The 20,435-nt window shown below is 40.9% G+C and overlaps 2 protein-coding genes and 2 long non-coding RNA genes across 16 annotated transcripts in view; 2 read left to right on the top strand and 2 right to left on the bottom strand.

The window, feature by feature from the left end:
- LOC119025585 (uncharacterized protein C21orf62 homolog) overlaps positions 1–12,473 on the bottom strand; it is a 100,356-nt gene extending 87,883 nt beyond the window's left edge. For 4 of the 11 annotated variants that reach the window (XR_005076858.1, XR_005076860.1, XR_005076855.1 and 1 more), the window contains exons 1-2: positions 12,070–12,212; positions 11,522–11,692 (exon numbers count right to left, since the gene is read on the bottom strand). The gene's annotated coding sequence lies outside the window, so the exon portion shown is untranslated. Of the gene's footprint in view, positions 1–1,438; positions 1,450–2,697; positions 2,853–4,484; positions 4,627–11,521; positions 11,693–12,069 lie in introns of those variants that run through there. The other 7 variants (XR_005076857.1, XR_005076862.1, XR_005076854.1 and 4 more) reach the window with 6 other exon arrangements.
- On the top strand, positions 2,804–15,308 carry LOC119025583 (ICOS ligand-like). 2 transcript variants are annotated; one of them, XM_037109279.1, is made up of 9 exons: positions 2,804–2,878; positions 4,562–4,608; positions 5,540–5,875; positions 5,965–6,270; positions 9,178–9,221; positions 12,739–13,098; positions 13,178–13,465; positions 13,809–13,905; positions 14,948–15,308. In XM_037109279.1, exons 5-9 carry the CDS (start codon positions 9,185–9,187, stop codon positions 15,036–15,038), a joined length of 873 nt encoding a protein of 290 aa, XP_036965174.1. In that variant the 5' UTR covers positions 2,804–2,878; positions 4,562–4,608; positions 5,540–5,875; positions 5,965–6,270; positions 9,178–9,184; the 3' UTR covers positions 15,039–15,308. The 2 variants fall into 2 exon arrangements, with proteins under 2 accessions (XP_036965174.1, XP_036965173.1); XM_037109278.1 differs by lacking the exons at positions 2,804–2,878; positions 4,562–4,608; positions 5,540–5,875; positions 5,965–6,270; positions 9,178–9,221 and having other exon boundaries at positions 12,662–13,098.
- LOC119025588 lies at positions 13,246–17,196 on the bottom strand. The gene is made up of 3 exons (XR_005076865.1): positions 17,080–17,196; positions 14,811–14,919; positions 13,246–13,372 (listed from the first exon to the last, which is right to left on the bottom strand). It is a non-coding gene; the product is annotated as an uncharacterized LOC119025588 (long non-coding RNA).
- Positions 17,197–18,002: 806 nt separating this feature from the next.
- Positions 18,003–19,123, top strand: LOC119025587. 2 transcript variants are annotated; one of them, XR_005076864.1, is made up of 2 exons: positions 18,003–18,116; positions 18,633–19,123. It is a non-coding gene; the product is annotated as an uncharacterized LOC119025587 (long non-coding RNA). The 2 variants fall into 2 exon arrangements; XR_005076863.1 differs by having other exon boundaries at positions 18,058–18,176.
- Positions 19,124–20,435: the final 1,312 nt, after the last annotated feature.

The following is a 20,435-nucleotide window of genomic DNA, read 5'->3' as shown; positions in this document are numbered from 1 at the left end:
ACTTCTGCACAACGGACAGACAAAAGTATGTCGAGATAGTTCTGTGTGTTTCTTCTCTGGTGTCACACAGAGCTGCCAGCTGGACTGTGGTTCTGGAGAAGATGACCTTTTCTTAAATGTGGCAAATTTTATTAATTACATGAATAATCTCCCGTCTCACAGGTCTGAATGAAGGTCCGTTTAGTTCCACACACAGACTCCACATTATAACCACAGACAAGGCTCATCTTTGTTTGTTCACGCTGAACAAAGCAGCACCATCTGAAAGGTGCTCAACTGTGTCCAGTTTAAACAGCCTGTCAGCAAAGCAGAACCAGAAGTGGTGTGACGGTACACATCATGACGTTGACATCCGTGTGTTTCCCGGTGTCACCTGTTAACCTGAACAAGTTCCTGCTGACTGTTTATAATCATATGGATGCTGTTATAATGTGTTGTGACACTGAGATCCAGACCCATCAAACATCCTGGAAGGTGTCAAAGTTAAGTTTTTTTGCTCTAAGTTACATAATTACATCGTCACACTCCCTAAAGCGCTCTTTCAGCTTGAGCCTGATGAATCCTGGCACTGTCATCATGGAATATGCCTGTGTCATTGCCGAAGAAAAACATCCATTGATGGAAAAAGAAATGGTCATTCAGTATGGTAGTCAGCTGACCTCATTCTTTGGGTGCATAATGTTGCTGAGCCTGACGAACTGCAGCAATCCCAGCACTGCCCCCACAGGCTGTAGGCACTAGGCATGATGGGTGCATCACTTTATTTGCTCTCTTTTTACCCTGATGTGCCCATCACTCTGGAACAGGGTGAATCTGGACTCATCAGACCGCATGACCTTCTTCCATTGCTCCAGAGTCCAATCTTTATGCTCCCTAGCAAACTGAAAACTTTTTTTTCTAATAGGCCTCAGTGATGAGTGGTTTAATTAAGGCTGCGCAGCTGTTTAGTCCCAATCCCCTAAGTCCTCTTCACATTGTGTGTGGAGGCGCTCTTACTTTCAAAACTATCTTTAAATCCATCTCATAAATATGAACTTCAGAGGAGTGATATCAAAGTGACCTCTACATGTTTCTGTAAATCATTTGTTGACTATGTTAATGCTTATATGTATCTGACTGTGTGTGTGTAAAAGAGAGTGACACAGTGATCCTACAGTAATAAATGTCCTGTATATATGACATTTTGGTTTGTTCTGTTTGTATGTCTTCCCCCCTTTTTAGCAATGTTGCTGTTTTCTGAGAAAATGTGCAACACTCATTGTGTCGTTATGATGTGACTAACTGGGGTCAGTACTTTGTGCAGCTTTGTTGTTTCACAACCGAGTGAATTTATTTTCGCTTCTCTAACAGAAAACAATAAATTATACATACATATATCTATACGTAGCTGAAAGAGGAAGTGGTCTGTTGGTGCAGCAATGTCTCTCGTCTGTACGTTCATCTGTCTGTCTGACACCTTTTGCCTCACTGACCCAGCTTTGTGTGCAGGCTTTGACCTCTTATTTTAACCCTGTTTGATGGATTCCAATTTTCAGATTTGACTGGAGTATACATTGTAAGTGGGACCTTTTCACAGACAGGCTGTTTGATTCATGCTCATGTTTGCCAAGAGGAAAACCAATATCTAAAAATGTCTGTCTTAGACTTTGGCTTTTTCCTGTGACTGTCTGCAGACTGTTTTACTTTCTACATCAGATGCACACATACTTCAGGAGCTGTTTAAAGACAACATACTTCATAATATTTGTGCTCAGTTTATGTTAATAACCTGTTAAAAGCCCATTTATAAAAAGTAAAACATATTTAGTCCAAAACACAGTGTTCCTGATAAAATGTTGACAAAATGACCCAGAGAATCTGCGATCACTGAAGCTTTTTCATTCCTTTGTCTAAAGATTCCTCTCATCCCTCCAGATCCTGAGATGGCAGCCGTTTGACAGTCTCATTTCTACATAGTATCATAAGCTGACCTATCATTAAATCATTCACTGAGCACTCAGAAAACACGTTGATGAGCCGAACATATAATAACTTTTTGCCTAAAATCTGATCAGCGCCCAGTGTCATCACTCCCATGTGAAACCTGCAAAGAGTACAGTGCTGACCTCGGTATGATGGACGCTGGTATTTGTCGACATTTCCACAAATGAGCTACTTCCAGTTCCTTTATGAAACCCGACAGCAGAGAGGATGTGAGAGGAATAATGATGAGACACTGTTCAGTGAAATATGAGCCAATCAACAGTTAAACTGTGGCCTAATGGACGAGAAGGAGTGGTGAAGATGATTATAATGTAAAGAAACATCGCTGCACCAACAGGCCACTTCGATGAGGCAGTTACGTGTGTGGATAGCAGAGTGTATCAGCCTCGTGTCGATGATGCCTACATTTCTGCAGAGCCACACTGGCTGAGGGACGACCGGGCATCCTAAACTGTTCCAATAAATGGAGACTGTGACATGAAATCATGTGAACAAACCTCTAAACCACACAACACATGCTGAGTAGTGTCTCTTTTCATGAGAGCAGATGCAGGAAGTTCTCATGTAAGAAAGTTTTTCAGAAAGTGTCTCACCACAAGCACCTCACAGACAGAGACGTCATGTGAAGTTCACTTGTTCGTGTGTGCAGACGTGTGGCAGGTTGTGTGCTCACCACAGCATGGGGAAATGTGTGCATGTGGTTTATAAACATACCTGAGATCAGATCTCAAGGCTGTCTGAGCAACAACTGAAGCATTAATCTGGGTGTGTTGTCTTGGCAGTCAGAGAGGAAAGTAGTCCCTCCTCCTTTTGCTGCAGTGACTCATTCACTCGCTGTGTTCAGAGAGGCAGCGCAGACGGAGGAAGAGCTGCATGAGGAGTGGAAGCAACACAGGTCAGCTTCATCTCATTTCTTACAAGCTGTTTACATCAAAATAAGAAATACTGCTTCTGCTTTCTGTTTTAAGAGGAGTTAAAACCTGAACATCTGAGGGTGGATATGATCTCAAAGTACCATGCTTAAGTTGAAGTTCAGAGACGTGTCATTGATTCATTTTAAGGCTTTGAACTGTACTGTGACCTTTTGTCTTTAGTCCTGTCTCTACTAAACGTATTCTGTTTTAGCTTATTTTCCGAATGTGATTTTTAAATGTCTTTTATTGTAATTTCATGCCCCTCTACAGCATTGTGAGTTGCCTTGTGTCTGAATTGTGCAACACAAATAAACTTGCCTTGTGTAAAAAATAAAGAAAGGTAAAAGAAGAAGTACTTCATTCAGTACAGAGTACAGGCTCTGAGTATCAGAGTGAAATGTCTCCCTCTGACGGACATTTGTGGTCAAAGCTAACTGAAGCTCACGTCATATGAGGTGCTGACAAGCATTTTCCCCCCATTACCACAGTCCGCCTCTCCATCTCTTTCTTCTTCTTGCGTCTTTACGTCATTGTATCTGACCGCCATGTCCAGAGTGCCAATCACGTGTGAGAGCTACTGCTCGTGCGCAGATAAATAAAATGGCCGGAATAACTATACACCGACTATTATCCTCTCTCAATCTATCAATCCCCAGGTACTGCAGAACTTGTGTAGCTTGGTTTTGTATCTAATATCAATATTTAATATCCATAACTAATTGTTCTGTAAAGCTTTTGCATGTTTTGGAAATGTGTAATGAGTGTAGAGAGCTCAAATGGGAAGCTTCGTTTCATGCCGTTGGCCTGTTGAGATTCACCTTCTGTGACCTTCAGCTTTCTACAGCAGTTTTGTTAGCGTAACAGTCATTAACGTAAGAAACTAACGTAAGAAAATGTATTTCTAAGAGTCTTAGCCAGCCGTTTGTAAGTAACGTTTTTAACTAGTTTCACTTGTGAGTCACTCGTTAAGATGGACGTGCCATGAGTGTAAAGGGTGTTTTGTGTGTGTGTGTGTGTGTGATAGAGAGGATTTGTGTATATTAAACAAGTGTAGAACGAGTGTGACTGTAATGTATGTGTTGAATATGAATGAATGTCAGGATTAAAGTGTAGTTAATATGTATTTTGTGTTATATTATTTTTTGTACAGCTTAATATCTTAGGTGAAGCTGATTCTTGTTCATGTGGAATATAAACAGGATTATTTTGAACTCATGTGTGTCATCTTTCTTTTAATCTGCTGTTTATTGACAGCCTGCTTTTGCCATTTGTTATTTGAGTTTTAGTGTTTTGGTGTGAACGTGAATGACCCTACATTAGAAAAGCTTTGCTGCTGATGTGAGTACTGGCTGGCCAATCAGACAGTGTTTTACTGGCTGCTCAGTGCTTCCAAACCTGTGAATCCTTTGCTGCTGGTCCAGATTTCTTCTAGGTGATATACAGTAACAAGTATTTTTCTTCCCATTGCTGATGTTATTATGACCTGAGCTCATGATGTACAATATTATCTAACACTTCCTCATCTTCTGTCTAAATCTGGACGCTATGTCTCTAAAATCTCACAGTGAAAATCCGTGAAACACACACCTAAAAGACTAAACACAATGTGATGTGTTTCTATCACAGTCTTAATGATCTGCTTTGTCTCTGCTCTTTTCTTTCAGCAGTCCTTTCATCCTGGCTGTGGTGTTTCCTCTGTTGCTTCTCCTCGGTAAGAGTTTTCCACTCACTGGCAAGAAAACAAAAAGCTAGAGTTCAGGACACACCTGAAGTCTTTTTAAGCTTCTGCTTCCTGTGATGAAGTGAAACATACTGGAATGATCTGATTTACTTTGATGTGTCAGTAAACAATTCAATTTAAAAGAAACGTCATTTTGCACGACATGTGATGAAAAAAATGGATGTGTTGCATCAGCTGATACGTAGCCTCTCAGAGCAGGTCTGCGACAGGAAAGGGTTGATGCTTGTGTTGTGGTTCAACAGGAACAATACAGTTAGAGAAAAGTGTGTGTGGAAGAAACTATAATAAATGCATGATACGAATCTGCTGATGTGATGTGATGAATAGTCCACACCAATATTCAAAATGCTCACCTGTCGGCGTGACGCATAAATACTGCAGCACTCACTGAGGTAGTTAAGAGGTCACAAGGACTCTGGTGGTTTTGAAGGCAGCTAATAAATCGCGGATTCAGTTCCCTGTCTGTAAATCCCACATGTACATCATATTGACTTTACATCGGTGTTACAGTCTGTGTTTCTGCCTATTTAAATGGATATTTGTAAGAAAACCCCAGAGGACATTTTTATTAGCAACCAAAATGAGACACATTTCACAGGAAATCCTTTCAACTCCTGCTATGTTTGTGGAGACCTAAAACGATATTAAAGTAAAACTGTAATGTACTCTTAACTCTAACCAGGGAGTTTTGTGCTTAAACCTGTCCAGATCATAAGCACAGCATTGTGACAAGAGATAAATACAAACTATGCATCAGCAAGCTCTTGGATCGTGCCTTTGAACACAAGTGTGGGCACTGACTTGCCTCTGACATGGGGCATTTAGTATCAGTTCAGCATTTTCTGCATTTGAGACTGAGCATTTTCTCCTCTTGACAAACATGTCATTGTTTTGTTTCTAGCACCCGGTGTGGCTCAGATCCTTGTCACTGCCACTGCTGGAGGATCCGTCCTGATTCCCTGTTCTCTCCCAGGATATCCACTCAGTCTCAACTGGTTTTACTGGCAAGAGGGTGAACAACATTTCTTCTACTGGGACGGTGGGAAAGTAATAAAAATCCAAAACAACAAATATGAGAATAGGACTCAAGTCATCAGTTCTGGGTTCGGTTCTGGGAATATTTCCATAAGACTTGACAACATTTCAACTGAAGATGATCAGAAAACATTCTTTGCCATTGTAAAAAAAGTTGGCAACCCATCTGAACAACGGTGCAGATCCACACTGCAGGTTTCAGGTAATTTTAGAAGCTTCTCAATAAATCTCTCCTCATATCAAACTGCTGTAAATGCTGTAAATGCCTCAGTTGTTCTGTCACACTCACAGCTCCCTACCAGGATCTGGTCCTGACGGTCAACCACACAACCAACAGTGCAACCTGCTCAGCACGAGGAGGATATCCTGCAGCTCAGGTATCATGGAAGGGTCTGAACAGATCCAGCGATGAAGAGCTGGACCTGCAGGATGCTGAGATGTTCCTGCAGCCGGGTCCAACAGAGAAAACCTTCTCCTTCACAAGCTCTGTCAACGTTATGGGGTTAAAGTCTGTAACCTGCGTCATCTACAACCCTCACTCCAACAAGACCATTACTGGAACAGATCAATTAATGTGGCCTGGAAGCATCTTCAGGGGTGATTATTTAACTACAGTTAAACTATGAAGAACTGGTTTTAATTAATCATTACCCTTTTGATTAGACATTGCAGCAGGTCTAATTTGTTTGTTAATCTGTTGTTTCTCCTGATTTACAGATGAAAACGAGGGGCATCATGTGGCTGTAATAGTTGTACCTGTCATGTTCCTAATCATCCTTGCTGGTGCTGTGTGGTTCTATTGGCAACACAAAAAGCAACATAGTGTTCTTCACTGATGTTCTGTTCTTACTGTTGTTTTCTGTTTCATCAGCTGAATAAACATTATTTTATCACTTTTAACCAACTGAATTCTGGATGTTCAAGCCAACACATAAATAAACACTTTCGCATAGTTGTAGCAGATTTGGCAGTCGAAGTCTTTTCGGAACTGGTGAAGTGTGGGGTGATAGTAGAGAGTTGAACAGTGAACAGGATGTGACATTATTCGCTTTAGAGGGGAAGTGTACTTTCTGCAGCTTGTGTGTTACAGTTATTTGTAACAACCGACATAGACAGCTGTCATATTAGATTGTTCTTAACTGTCATTAACAAGCAGTTAGCTTAACAAGCACAAACGAACGGTCTTCTGAAATATGACTCATACTTAAGCACGTTGAATAAGCAGTAGGCGACTTGTTAGCCCTGACAAGAAAGTTATGCTGATGGATTTCGCTCCACTGTCACGTCTCATCTATGTGTGTGGTGTAGTTCTAGATGAGGCAGCGCCCCCCCCCCCCCACGTGCCTGTAACAAGGCATTGGATGTGACAATATTGTATGATATATTTGATCAGTTTGAATAAAACAATTTTCCTGTGTATACCTGAATATTCGATGCCCCTCTGTCTCTGTGCTGATGAGGCATTTCCCTCCTCTTCCTTTCTTCTCAGCTAAAGCTCTGTGCTCTCTGTTTTATGTGTTTGAATAAGTTTGTGGTGTTGCCACAGCGGTGAACAACTTCCTACACACATCAGAGTTCACAACATTCTCATTTACAGTGTTGAAGAAGCACCCGGGCAACACACAACAGACGACGACTTACATGAGTTAACACGGATAAACATTTAAGACAGCTCTGCTTGTGGATGAAACATTAATTTCTTTGAGATTAGTGACTGTTTCAGTCCCAAGTGATCATGATTATTTGAGTTCATACAGTTGTTAAAAAGGGATTAAAAATGTAATAAAGTTGATAAGAAACGTTCCCTTTAATGAGAAGTCTTTATTTAATGCAGGATGGACCACAGTTTGGATGAGGGCATTGTGATGTGGTAGAACATAAAGTTCTTCTGCCCCATCTGCAAACCTAACCACCATTCGGTCAAGAGCTTTCAGCCGATCTGCCCCCAGCCTCCAGAACTCTCTCCCACCAGATATTCACACTTCTAACACTTATTCCGAGTGGCTTACTGTATCAGACTAAAATGTTTTTAATTGAATAGAATTGATTCTCTTCCTGACATTGACTCTGGTGCAGTGGTACTGTGGGTGATGTGTTGTCAGGGTGGGTTTATCCCCTTTGATAGGAAATAAAAAAGCTTTTTTTAAAGTGACAACGAGAAACTTGTAAGTGTTGAAATCTGACCTGTAACAGCAAACGAGACCATCAACGTAAAGATGGCTATTCTTCTATTGTTATTATTAATGTCTGTGCTCGTGTAGTCAGCAGTGAGTGCCTCCTCAGTGCCCATGTTTAGTATGCGTGGCACCCCCTTACATAAGTGGTCGCGGCTGCATTGATCCGGTGAGACACTGCTTCGGTATCTATCAGACTATATCATATAATCATATAATATAATATAATCACACTCTTTCCTATAGCCTATTCCACTCTATTGCACTGATCTGTAAGTCTGCGTTCTTCATCGATGTATGTTTACAGACTGTGTTACACATTAGTCATCCGGCGCGGATACATTATTTCTGTTTTGCTGAATCATGATTGGTACAGCTCTGCGGCAGCGGTCAAACCACTGCAGGCTGCAAACCGATTTTATTTATGTAGCGAGGCATTAACCATCATTAACTGTTTCTATGAATTGAGACTCATAGATATGAATTGAGAAATCATGTGAACAAACCTCTTAAACTGCAGGCTAAGACTCCAGAGAGCCCAGACAGGCAGGAAGCTCTCATGTTGATAATTCAGCTCAGTTCATCTCATTTCTTAACAGCTGTTTGCATAAGAATAAGAAGTATCCCTCTGGGAGCACTTGTCTAGGCCGAAGCTAGCTTTAGCCAAGTCCTTCTCTCGTTTCAACGTACGTTATAAGTGGACCGTAGCTGTTTAGCTGGAACATGTGGCTTGTTTAGCTAGCTCGTTCTCTGCTACGCTCACCTAACGTCAAATGTGGTTTTTATATTAAATGCAGTTCAAAGAAGAGCTGTGCCAGTAATGCTACTACGAATGGTTTTCTTCAAAAGGAGGAGACCTGTACTCCCCAGCAAGTGACTGCCCTCACTGTATCAGTGCTAACCATGCTGGTCCTAAAACAACCTCGAGCTACATTTAAAAGCTAAATAAAAGCCATTGAGTAATTTTGCAATTCACAATCCATATAGTCAATTAGTTAGCTCAATAATAACAAAGTGTTTGTACTTTATTACTTCCCATCACTGATGTTATTATGACCTTACTTCATGATGTATAATATTATCTTACACTTCCTCATTGTCTGTCTACATCTGGACACTACGTCTCTTAAGGCTCACAGTGAAACTCTATTAAACACACACACGTAATGGATTAAACTGAGTGTGTATGAGTCAGTTCAAGCTCATTAAACTGTGTTTAAACTGATAAATCTCTGGTTTTATTATCTGGTGTCAACATGTGCTCACACTATGTGATGTGGTTTTATCACAGTTCTAAATGATCCACTGTGTCTCTGCTCTTTTTTTGCAGTCCTGTCATGCTGGCTGTGGTGTTTCCTCTGTTGCTTCTCCTTGGTAAGATTAATATTTTCATTCAATGAAATCATTATGATAAGATGATTGCACACCTCATAAAAAAACACATTACTGCAAAAGAGGGAAATAAGATTTTTACAAAAAAGCGTTTTTTAAGCTTCTGGGCTTCCTGAGATTAAGTGAAACATAACTGGAAAGAACTGATTTACACTGATGTCTTAGCAAACAATTCAGTTTATGAGAAATTTCATAATGCACGCGTCTGATGACAGAAACTGGATGTGTCGCATCAGCTGAAATGTAGCCTCTGGGTGCAATTCACACAGTTTTTATGTTTTATGGTCAGGAAGCAAAGAATGTGTGTGTCAGGGACGATGATTTGTTAAAAAAAAAAATGTCAGGTTGTTTCTTTAAAACAATTCATTTAGATAAGTTGCAATGTTCTTTGGATGTGTGAATATAGTAAGCTATAAACCAGGTTATTTAATAATCTCTGAGAGCAAACAAGACAAATTAACAAACAAGAAGACACTTGTCTTCTTGGATACAGAGATGCTTGTAACCATATTGGCAGCTAAGTTAAACAGCTGCATAATAATTTCACTCTTATTATAACAGGTTAAGTAGCTATGAGCTCAGCATGTTTTACAAATATTAATTATTATATTTTCACTTTAAGTTTAAGTGTTTTAATTAATAAAAAGAAATAAATCATTTTAAGTTCCACATTCTGTCATCTAATATTTCATCCCATTACTTTTGAAGATGTTTTATTTTTCCGCTGTGGTATCGTTTCAGCATTGTATCGAGGTATTTTAGGCAGGTATCGCACTGAAGTCATAATTTTGGTATCGTGACAACACTAGTTAGTTAGACTATGATTGGATTTTTAAGATGCATGTAAACACCTTAGCCTGACTCAAATTTGCCAAAGTCTGGTATCTTTTAACTCCGCCGGTCAAAAAGGCCGGTGAAAATATTCCATCCAAGCATAAATTGAATTGTATTTAAAAGTGAGGACGAGTTAGTGGCAGCTACAGCCCCACTCATCAATGCCAGTTGTGCACAATGAGACGCCATCACTGTTATGGAGGCTTGATGTTCTCAACAGCCTGCGAAGTTCTTATCATAGATTTCAGCGATATCTATACCGAGTGGGCTAAACTGGCCAACATAGCCTGCGTGATCCCCGTCTCCAGTGTGCCAGCGAGAGGTTTCTCTCTGCAGAACCCCATCAAAACAGCACAGCTAAGTCGCCTCGGGGAGAACAAGGCGACAAGACTTAATTCAGAAAGGTATCTAACCGTAATTTCAAACATTCGTCCAGTAAATTGAAAACCTGTCGGTCACGTTGTCCAGTGACAATTTCTTCTAGCGGAAACCCTGAATCCGACTAAGCTGAGCATGTAAATGTACTGAGTGTCGGGGGTCAACAGACGACGACTTGCATGAGTTCACACTGTGAAACATTTTCAGATGGCTCTACTTACTGATGAAATGTAAATAAATGAGCACAACATAGAAAAGTGGAACTGAAGCTGATCCCTTCATAACGATCCAAGGAGAAACATGGTGTTGGTAGTATTGATAGTTTTGGTCGATCCACACTGACAGGTAGTTGGAGGTGACATGTCCCGGGACTGCAGTCTTCGCCGTATTGATATATTCATACGTTAAAACACCAACATTACAAACAAAGTGACTGACGGAGGCAGCGGCAGATCAGCTGCCAAGTTTTGTCAGGTAAAATTATTTTTTTATCTAAGGAGTCAGGTGGATTTAAGGACAGCTCAGATCAAATCAGAGCTTCAGTTTCCTGTTCAGAGGAATCAAGCTCAATCATACAAAGTTATTTTTGTCATATTGTCTATATAATTTTGGGTGTGTAGTCTAAATTTAGTGTGCCACTCCTATGAGAGACTAATAGGTGGTGAATAAATATTTTAGTGTGTAAAGAACGACTGCTGGATCAGAGTGAATGTCTAAATGAGACTCAAAGACGTAAAAATTGATTTTGAAATATGCCAGATTCTTATTTCAAAAGAACATAAAAGGTTAAACATACAAAAGAAAATAGTAATTCCACTTAAAATAACAGTAGTAACACCAGTCATGTTGAACCACAGTTGATCAAGTCACATTTTGCTCTCAATTCACCGTACCTTACCTGAATACACAGTAAGTAACATTCAATTCACAGTGTCTTTCTCATCAGACTCAATTCAAAACAAGAGGAAGTGTGTGTGTGTGTGTGTGTGTGTGTTGGGAGTAAGAAGATGAGGGGGAATGAAAAACGATAATGAAGCCGAGTGTGAAGGTGTGTGAAGCAGTTGGCCTACCTCAGGACCAGGTGAAGTAGAAACAGGATGCGTTCAATGACCACAGCAGTATCTTTGGACACTGTGTCTCTCTCCAGCTCTCTAGGTCCTGGTGGGAAGGCTCGCCATCGACAACAAAGATCCAAATCCAGGAACGACCAATAGTGCAAACAAAATAAAACAACCCCTGACCTGTCAGACAGTGTCAGAGAAGTGTAATTAGTTTTAATCAGTAGTACTTTTCTCCCTTTCCTTTCTGAAATCACACAATATGATCAATATGGAACTTTACTTACAAAACAACACACTGTGCAGGCTTTGCACCTTACTTTCTACACTTATAACATACAGACTGTGTAAAAGTTACCAAAGTATACATATATAACCCACATGTGCCAAAAAAATAGCTTGCTTTCATCTACTTTAAAACTATAAATTACACCAAAAATTCCTTTTCCTTCTATCTTCTCACAGCATATAGTGAATAGTAAGTGCATAAAAATGAGTCAGTGAGGTTAAAGATAAATAAAACCTCTCATTTAGAGGAAAAAGATATCTGTCGGTCTCACCATTTCTCTTATCCGGCTGGGCGTATGCACATGAAATGGCGGCGCTCAGTTAGCTCACAGGTTCACAGCCGTTGGTACAGACTAAGTGTGGGCGGGAAGGTCAGAGGCGACAAAGGGCCGAGCTAACGGCTATTAGCTAACGGCTATTAGCTAACGGCTATTAGCTAATGCTACTATCGCTGGAGCTAGCGACTGTGCTAATTCGCCTTTTCCAAAGATACTCCACAAGAACGCCGTGAAAATCAGAGCATACAGCCCACAGCATATATTATCAAGATTAACTGGTATTTCCTGAGGTTTCATCGACATTTTCAGTCTTTTCACCGAGTGTTAGCATCAGTGCTCTGACAGATGCCTTCTCTCTCTCTTGCACACAGAAGAACGGAGGCAGTGGGCGGGACTAGAAGAATTTAGTGATCTCTGATTGGTCCAAGACATCTTGTCAATCTTTTGTGATATGTTCACTGGATATTGGATATCCCAACATTTTAACAACTCTTATGTAATTTTGAGTGAAATAACAATATTGCATTACTCTTATAGTTATAGTTTTTTCCCCTCTAAGTTAATATCATGTGGGTTACATTAGCCTAATCAATCACTGCCTTTGTGCATTTGTGATGGAGAATTTCCTCTTCCTGACAAATATTTCCTTGTTTTCTGTTTTAGCACCCATCTTGGGTCAGAGACCTCAGCTTCTCCATGTCGCTGTTGGAGGATCCGTCCTGATCCCATGTTCCCTCCCTGGATATCCGCACAATCTCAAGTGGTTCTATTGGCAGGAGGACGAGTACCTTGTGTTTCACTGGGATGGTGGAAAAACCATCCCAGTACAAAACAACAAATACAAGGACAGGTACCAAGTCTTCAATTCTGAATTCAGTTCCGGAAATATTTCCATCAGACTTGACAACATTTCTCCTGAAGATGATCAGAAAACATTCTTTGCCTACGTTAAATTCTACGATGAGCAGAAAAAAGTCTTCAAACACCCTGAAGAATGGTGCAGATCCATGCTGCAGGTTTCAGGTAAATTCAGAAGCTTCTTTATGCCAAACTGCTGTAAATGCTGTAAATGTCTCAGTTGCTCTTTCTGTCACACTCACAGCTCCCTACCAGGATCTGGTCCTGACGGTTAACCACACAACCAACAGTGCAACCTGCTCAGCACGAGGAGGATATCCTGCAGCTCAGGTATCATGGAAGGGTCTGAACAGATCCAGCGATGAAGAGCTGGACCTGCAGGATGCTGAGACGTTCCTGCAGCCGGGTCCAACAGAGAAAACCTTCTCCTTCACAAGCTCTGTCAACATTACAGGGTTAAAGTCTGTAACCTGCGTCGTCTACAACCCTCACTCCAACAAGACCATCACCAGAACTGAAAAGATCGACACTGGTGAGAGATCATTCAGCTCAATTCATGTGGCCTGGGAGCATCTTCAAGGATGTTGCCATGTTTTTACTTGATAATAACCTTTTAGGTGATTTTCAGTCAGGCTTCAGAACCGGCTGCTACTGTTGTGACAAATTATTTCATTGATGCTTTGGACATAAAACAACATTTGTGGATCGTTCAGTGGACCACAAACTGCTGGGTATACTGAGGAGCTAGTTTTGGTACTAAGTCTTTTTAAAGGTCTAAAAATTATTTTGCAGATTGAACTTGAACTGAGGGCCACAAATCTGATTTTCTTGGTGTAAATTGTTAGTTGTTAAAAGTGTTTCCCCCTTATTTACAGAGGAGGGCGAGCAGAAGTATCTGTTGCCTATTAAAATAATTGCACCTGTCGTCATCATCGCCCTCATCGCTATTTTGTGTGTGGTGCTACAGAAAAGGTGAGTGATCTTTCTTCACAGTTGAAGCTCAAATACCAGACACACAATATATTCAACAAATGAACAATTGATCCGAAACTGAAAAGATTATGCAGATTGAAAGCCTGGAGGGTCAGTGGGTCATACTTCAAGGTAAAACAACATAATTAACCCATTAGCTTCATTAGCAAACAGCTAATATTAGCATTTAACAGGCCTCATTGAATAAAGCCTCATTTCAGGCGTGTAATCATGACATACATCGTTATAGATTCTTGTTATCCAGTTCATGCAGACCATTTTAAGATAAATAACTGACTTATTCTCAAATGTCCAGTAGATACAGTTCAGTAAGTTATTTAGTCAAAAAACACCATTAACCTGCAACATGGCGTTATGTTAAGATGGCTGCTGACCTCTGACCTATCAGTCAACACCTGTTTTGGACCAGTTAGGAGCCTCTATGAACGGCCTGTGGCCTGCAACAGCCAACAAGTGGTTTCACAGACAGACAGGCAGACCCACTAGTTCCCTCCCCTTTATCCTGAGACCCTTACATGCCAGCCCCCTAAACACTTGTTATTGACTATGTGCACAAAGTAAGTTTAAATAGTGAATAAAGAACTACAATGAGTTTAATGCTCCTGTTACTCAGCATGTGTGCTGTGGAGCCTGTTCTCTTAATGGTTCAATAACAGCTTTGAACTGACTCTCATCTACACTGGGAGAAGAGATTTAAGTTCATTTTAAAAACATTTCCAGAGTGGTAACAGGAGAAATTCAGAAAGTTGTAAAGTGATTGATGGTTTTGGCAGATGAAATAGTAAATCATTGTGGTAAACCATCACCACTGCAGTCCCCGTCGGCTGAGGAACTGATGGTAAGTCATTATGACAGAATAAAGAACAAAGAGGTTGACTCTCTACCTTGTTAACAGCTCTGGCTCGTTTTCCTCCAGCGCTGAATATTCACTCACCTCAAAGATGATGTGAGGAAGCAGGTGAACACCAGGAAACAGGATGCCCCTGAAACAACCTGATGATTTCTTTGTTTTAATTCACAGTATTTTTACTGGACCCCAGGACCAGAGAAAAGATGAAGAAGGTGCAAGAGAATCAACCCAGCCCTCCGTCCCAGGCAGCCCGGTGTTCTGAAAGTTGTGCCTGCTCACCGAAGCAAGTTTAATTAAGATTATATTTAGTAAAATGTCAAATATCACCGTCACTGTGTTGTGTGATAAAACTTCAATATTTTACCAAAACCTGCATGGAAAGATGTTACTGGGACGGTGTATTTTGAAGAGTTTAGAATCAGAATCAGAATCAGAAAAAGCTTTATTGCCAAGTACGATGTTACACATACGAGGAATTTGTTGTGGTGATGTTGGTGCATGCATCAAATAACTATTAAGTGAAAATATAAACTATTTTAAAAAGTAGAAAATATAACTATACAATATAAATATATATACACAATCTGTTTTTTGGGTAAAAGGATAAAAGGAGCAGACCAGCTGGCAGTGAACAATTACAAGAATGATGTGCAAATGAAAATGTGCAAATGAACAGGATGTTCAAGGTGAGCGTTAATGTAACGCATAAAGTTATGGTACTGTCAGTGTGACAGTAGAGTCAGTGGTAGAGGTGGAGTGTGAGGAGTGTCAGGGGGGATTCAGGCCTTGTTGATAAGGCTGACAGCAGACGGGAAATTATTTTACTGTTGTCTTAAAAAATGGTGCTGGAAAGCCAGCTGTTGTAAAAGTGCTGCTGCTCTGCACAAGTGCTGCTTGAGTGTCGGCGTGTAAAGTGCTATTAGTGATCCAGAAGTACCGAGGTGGTTGATGCACCTTTTCTAAGAAACGGTTGTGTCTCTTCCAGGAAGTGCTTCTGGTGTTACACCTTTTATAAGACTGTGGTCTAGTTGCAGTGTTGCAATAAACCGCATGTGATAATAATAACAGAAATTTTATATATAGAGCACAGTTTACAAACTGACTCCTGCAGGCGCATGCTGAAGCCATATATCTAGACATCCGTGTAGATATTCCGTGAGAGAAGACGGAGAAAAATAACTCCACATGTCGTCTCTAAGAGCTGATGAATGTTCCTCAGGGTCGATGGATTTTTGGTCAATACAGAAAGACATTTACTGATGTTTGACTACACACAGACGTTGATACAACTACTAGGCTACTTCAGCATATATCACACTGACTCTAATGTGGAGACTGTGCAATTATTTAATTAAGATATTAAGTTGACTGTTTTAACTCTGTTATAAGTTTCATTGTTTTTAATTTGTCAGATTTCAGTTTCGTTTTGTCCAGTGTGAAGACAGTGCCAATGTGGAGGCTTTTTGTTGACACAGGAAGTTGTGTTTAATTATATTTATATGTATTTAATTTATTATCATTTGCTGTAACTAGCAGAGAAGAAAATAAATCTGTCTTCCAATTCAGTGCATCTGTGACCTAATAGTTATTTTTGTGAAAAAAAATGTCGGCAAGTACACAAATGAAAATACTCGGTTTGAAAAAAATGGTATCGGTGCAACCCTGGTGTGTGCAGATGATACTAAACAGTTTGGAGGTCAGTCATGATAGAGACAGTTTGATGTGTCACCAGTAGATGGTGCTGGAGCTCAGTTAAAGCTGAAGATCCATGTGTGCACCTGAGCGTTTGTGGTAGAACCTCAGAATAAAATAACCTCAGGTCCAAAGTCCACACATTTAATGACAGGTCCAAAACATATTCATGTAGGTATGATTGTGTTTCACATTCATGTATAATGTTAAATGGAGTCTAACTGAGACGTGTAAATGCAGATATTTAAAGACGCAGTCTATGGTATGTTGTGTGTGTTCTGGGTTCAGAGGATAAAACTGTCTAACGGGAGCTAAAAAGCTTAAATTGCAGTGTCGGCGTGGGAGGATCTGAGCCCGATGGACCGAAGCGTTGAGCCTTTTTTTTTTTTTTTTTTAAGTAAAGTGAGCTGGAGACATTAAGCTGTTAGACAAACCGGCTCAGGAGGAACGGACTGGGAGAATGCCTCTCAAATTAGCTGAACAAACAAGGAGAGGATTTTCTGCATGGTCAGGAAAAGAAGGAAAGCTGAGCGGTCACAGATATACGACACCGCCCGGGTCACAGTCGGAGGCTCCGAGGTCACATTTTAAAGAGTTATTAAAGATCTCACCTGGTCGGACAGAAACAGCCGGTTCATCTGCTCAACAGAACCACATGAAGATCTGATGTACACGTGTGCCATCTTTGTTACAAAAACAGCCTTTACAGGCATTAAAATAAAAGATTCCAACAAAATAATGCTTCTTCTCCTGTGTTGGTTTTGTCATCACCTCACTCGAAGCACATTATTTGCATTTTCCACCAATAGATTCCTGAAGAACCTGAATGAGGCCGACAGTCGTTAATCGTCGCTACCTGGAGCCGCTGAGTAGAGAGAGTTGGGATAATATACGTTTAAAACGCTTCATCATGTGATTCATGGAGACTTGAGATGGTTCCAGGAAGTTTCTAAGTGGGCAATTTAAATGCATGAAAAGAGAGAAAGAAGAACGACGTTTGGCAGTTTGTAGTTAACTTCTGACTTCTGGAGGACGGTGCTTGATCAGAGTCGGTTCCAGTCCGCCTCCTCTGCAACCTGTTGGCCCACAAACGTAGCTCCAGGGGCTCATGGGAGGGGGAACACTTACTCAGTGCCCCCTCCTCCCTTCCTGCACTGGACCTTCGGAGCGCCCTGGTTCCTGGTTCCCATGTCTCTGCTGGGATTAATCCCTGAACCACAGGTGTGATAATCCCAAACAGAATGGGGCTGCTGAACACTGGGGCTGACAGTGCTCAGGCCCCAGTCTGCTTTGATCAGGGGGGCAACAGCTGTTGTTCCTGTTGGTCCACAAACTGAGCCTGGACCTGCTTCCAGAGAGTCTGGAGCACAAAACAAAGGCCTGTTGTCCCAGAGAGGGGCGAGGACGCTGTTCAGAGGACAGACAGTAATGTCGTGTGAAGGCAGAAGAGATGGAAACCTTCTTCCACAGGGAGCGCTGAGATTCTGGGGCATGTTCTGTTCCACGACCTCTCAGAACTATAACATTTCAAACTCTAGAACAAAAGAGAACATTAACGGTAGCTGTATTTTTAGAACCATGTGATCGGTCCGGACTCTTTGACCTGAATATAGTTTATTATTCCATGGAGCTAAAGCCAGACATGAAGGTCAGTCTGATGTTAACACAGAGACGCAAATCATTCAAATCAATGTGAAATAAAGCAGAAGTAGGTCATCTCTTTTTTTATTTAATCAGTGTTGTGTTTTATGATGAGTTAGTGGGTCTGCTTAGTTTGGTTAAAGAGAGAAACTCAAACACAGACGCTGTACAGTTGTATTTTTCCTGAATATAATTAAAAACTGACCTTTCTTGACATTTTGTGAGTTTGTTTTGTTACATTATTAGAAGTTGTGAACTTGCTTCTGTTACATCTCGCAGCTGAATCTCTGAGGGCCTTCAGATCATCGCTGTCAGCTCATTTTTTAAATGTTTTAAACTGAAATTCTACACAAATCTTACAAACTGCCCCTTTAATGGCTTCTAGGATAAAACCAAACTCACTTTCTATTTGTGAAACCACATTCCTGATGTCGGCCGCCCAACGTCCTGCTGACAAACAGATCTAAACCAGCACATACGTGTAAGAAAGTTTAAGGGACTTTTCTTCTTCTTTACACCACAGAGTCTAGAAGAGATCGCAAACTGAACGTGAACTCTTTCATCACCCACGAATGTTTCCCCCGGAAATCAGTCGGCTCATGGAGGCGTCTGGATGTTTCCTCCGCTCATCATCATCAGACAGACTCCGTCATTTACGTGATTATTGAAGAGCTGCAGGAACGTCACCAGGACTCTTTACCTCTGACCTCTGACCTCCAGGTAGAGATGTTTCTATCAGCTCCTCTGTCAACAACACGTCCTCATACTGAAACCACTGCGTAGGTTTGATTGCTATTTCTCCCAGAATGCACCAGTGACAGACCTGCAGGACCGTCCTCCTCCTCCTCCTCCTCCTCCTCGTCCTCCTGCAGCCTGCATCATATTTCATCTTCAACAAACCTCCTGAATTATCTCTGCTGCCACTAGAGGGCGCCGCCCAACAACAAATGCAGACTGGACAGTCAGTCCAGTATTCAGTCTTACTGTTTGTATAATACAGCAGATTAGATTAGAGTTCTCTGTTTGTGTACAGTTTTAAGGTATTTGTGTTTTTAGGTACTTTATTGTATTTCCCTTCTCTGCTTCTTTATGCTGCCGCTGCAAAAGTTTAGTTTATTTATTCCACTACATTTAATTGACAACTTTAGTTATTAGTTATTTTGACGAGTACACGGAGCATCGGAGCCAAAGATTGATTTGATAATGACATAACTGACATAATATTCTAACTTTTGTACCTGAGTAAATTTAATATCAGGTTCTTTAAGATTTTTACTCGAGTACTATTTGTATGGGGGAATTTCAGTTTTACTGAAGCAACGTTCTAAAGTTATATTTTGATATTTTGACTTATATACATAAAACTGTGTGTGTGTGTGTGTGTGTGTATATATATATTATATAGATATACATATATATTTTAGTTACCTCTGAAAAGTGTTCACAAGTTAACTTTTTTTTTGCGAGTACTATTCACATGAAAGTGATATTTTAGAATTATGTTTTGACCTTTGAGTACTTTTACAACACTGCATGTCTGATTATATACATTTTTATACATAAGTTACCGCTGAAAAGTGTTTGCAGGTCAACTTTTCATTTTATTTTAAAGTGTCATCCTGTTGGTCAAAGAGTTACAACTTTCATCTTCTTTTCTCACTAAACTTAACATCATAAAGATTCAACGAATATCCAGGATGTAAAAGTTAAAGTGATGTGAAGGGATAGCGAACACGTCTCCATCCATCCACTGGAGGGCAGCCTTCACCACAACATGCTCAGGTTCCTCCTGTGTCCTCCTCGTGTGTCCTCCTCGTGTGTGTTTGTGTGTTTGTGTGTGTTTGTGTGTGTTTGTGTTGGGGAGTCGATCTTGGTGATGAGAAGTCTCCAGCTCGGACTTTCCCACTCTGCATGCAGCAGCTTTAAACTGTTCAATCATCAGATGTGTCGCTGTTCGTGTGAGTCTGCTGCTCAGATCAGGTGCTGCACCAACAACGACACCCTGTGGTGACCAGGAGCACACACACACACACACACACACACACACACGCACACACACACGCACACGGTGGTGACTGTGAGTTAATATACCCTCCCAGTTGTCCTGTCAGGTTGTGTTTCACAGATCCAGGGTCGCCCTTTATGTCCCAGTCTGAGCCTCTGCCTTTGATTCATCACACACACACACACACACACACACACACACACACACGCACACACACACACACACACACACTCAATGCAATTGCAATCAGATTAAATGCAAAACGCATGTGTGCCACATCAGAGTGCAGCCAGCTGTGTGTGTCTGTCGCCATGTGTAAAA

Source organism: Acanthopagrus latus, chromosome 9, assembly GCF_904848185.1.
Source record: "Acanthopagrus latus isolate v.2019 chromosome 9, fAcaLat1.1, whole genome shotgun sequence".
Taxonomy (NCBI): Eukaryota; Metazoa; Chordata; class Actinopteri; order Spariformes; family Sparidae; genus Acanthopagrus; species Acanthopagrus latus.
The sequence above is the reverse complement of the archived record's forward strand: the minus strand, read 5'-3'. Positions and strand labels throughout refer to the sequence as shown.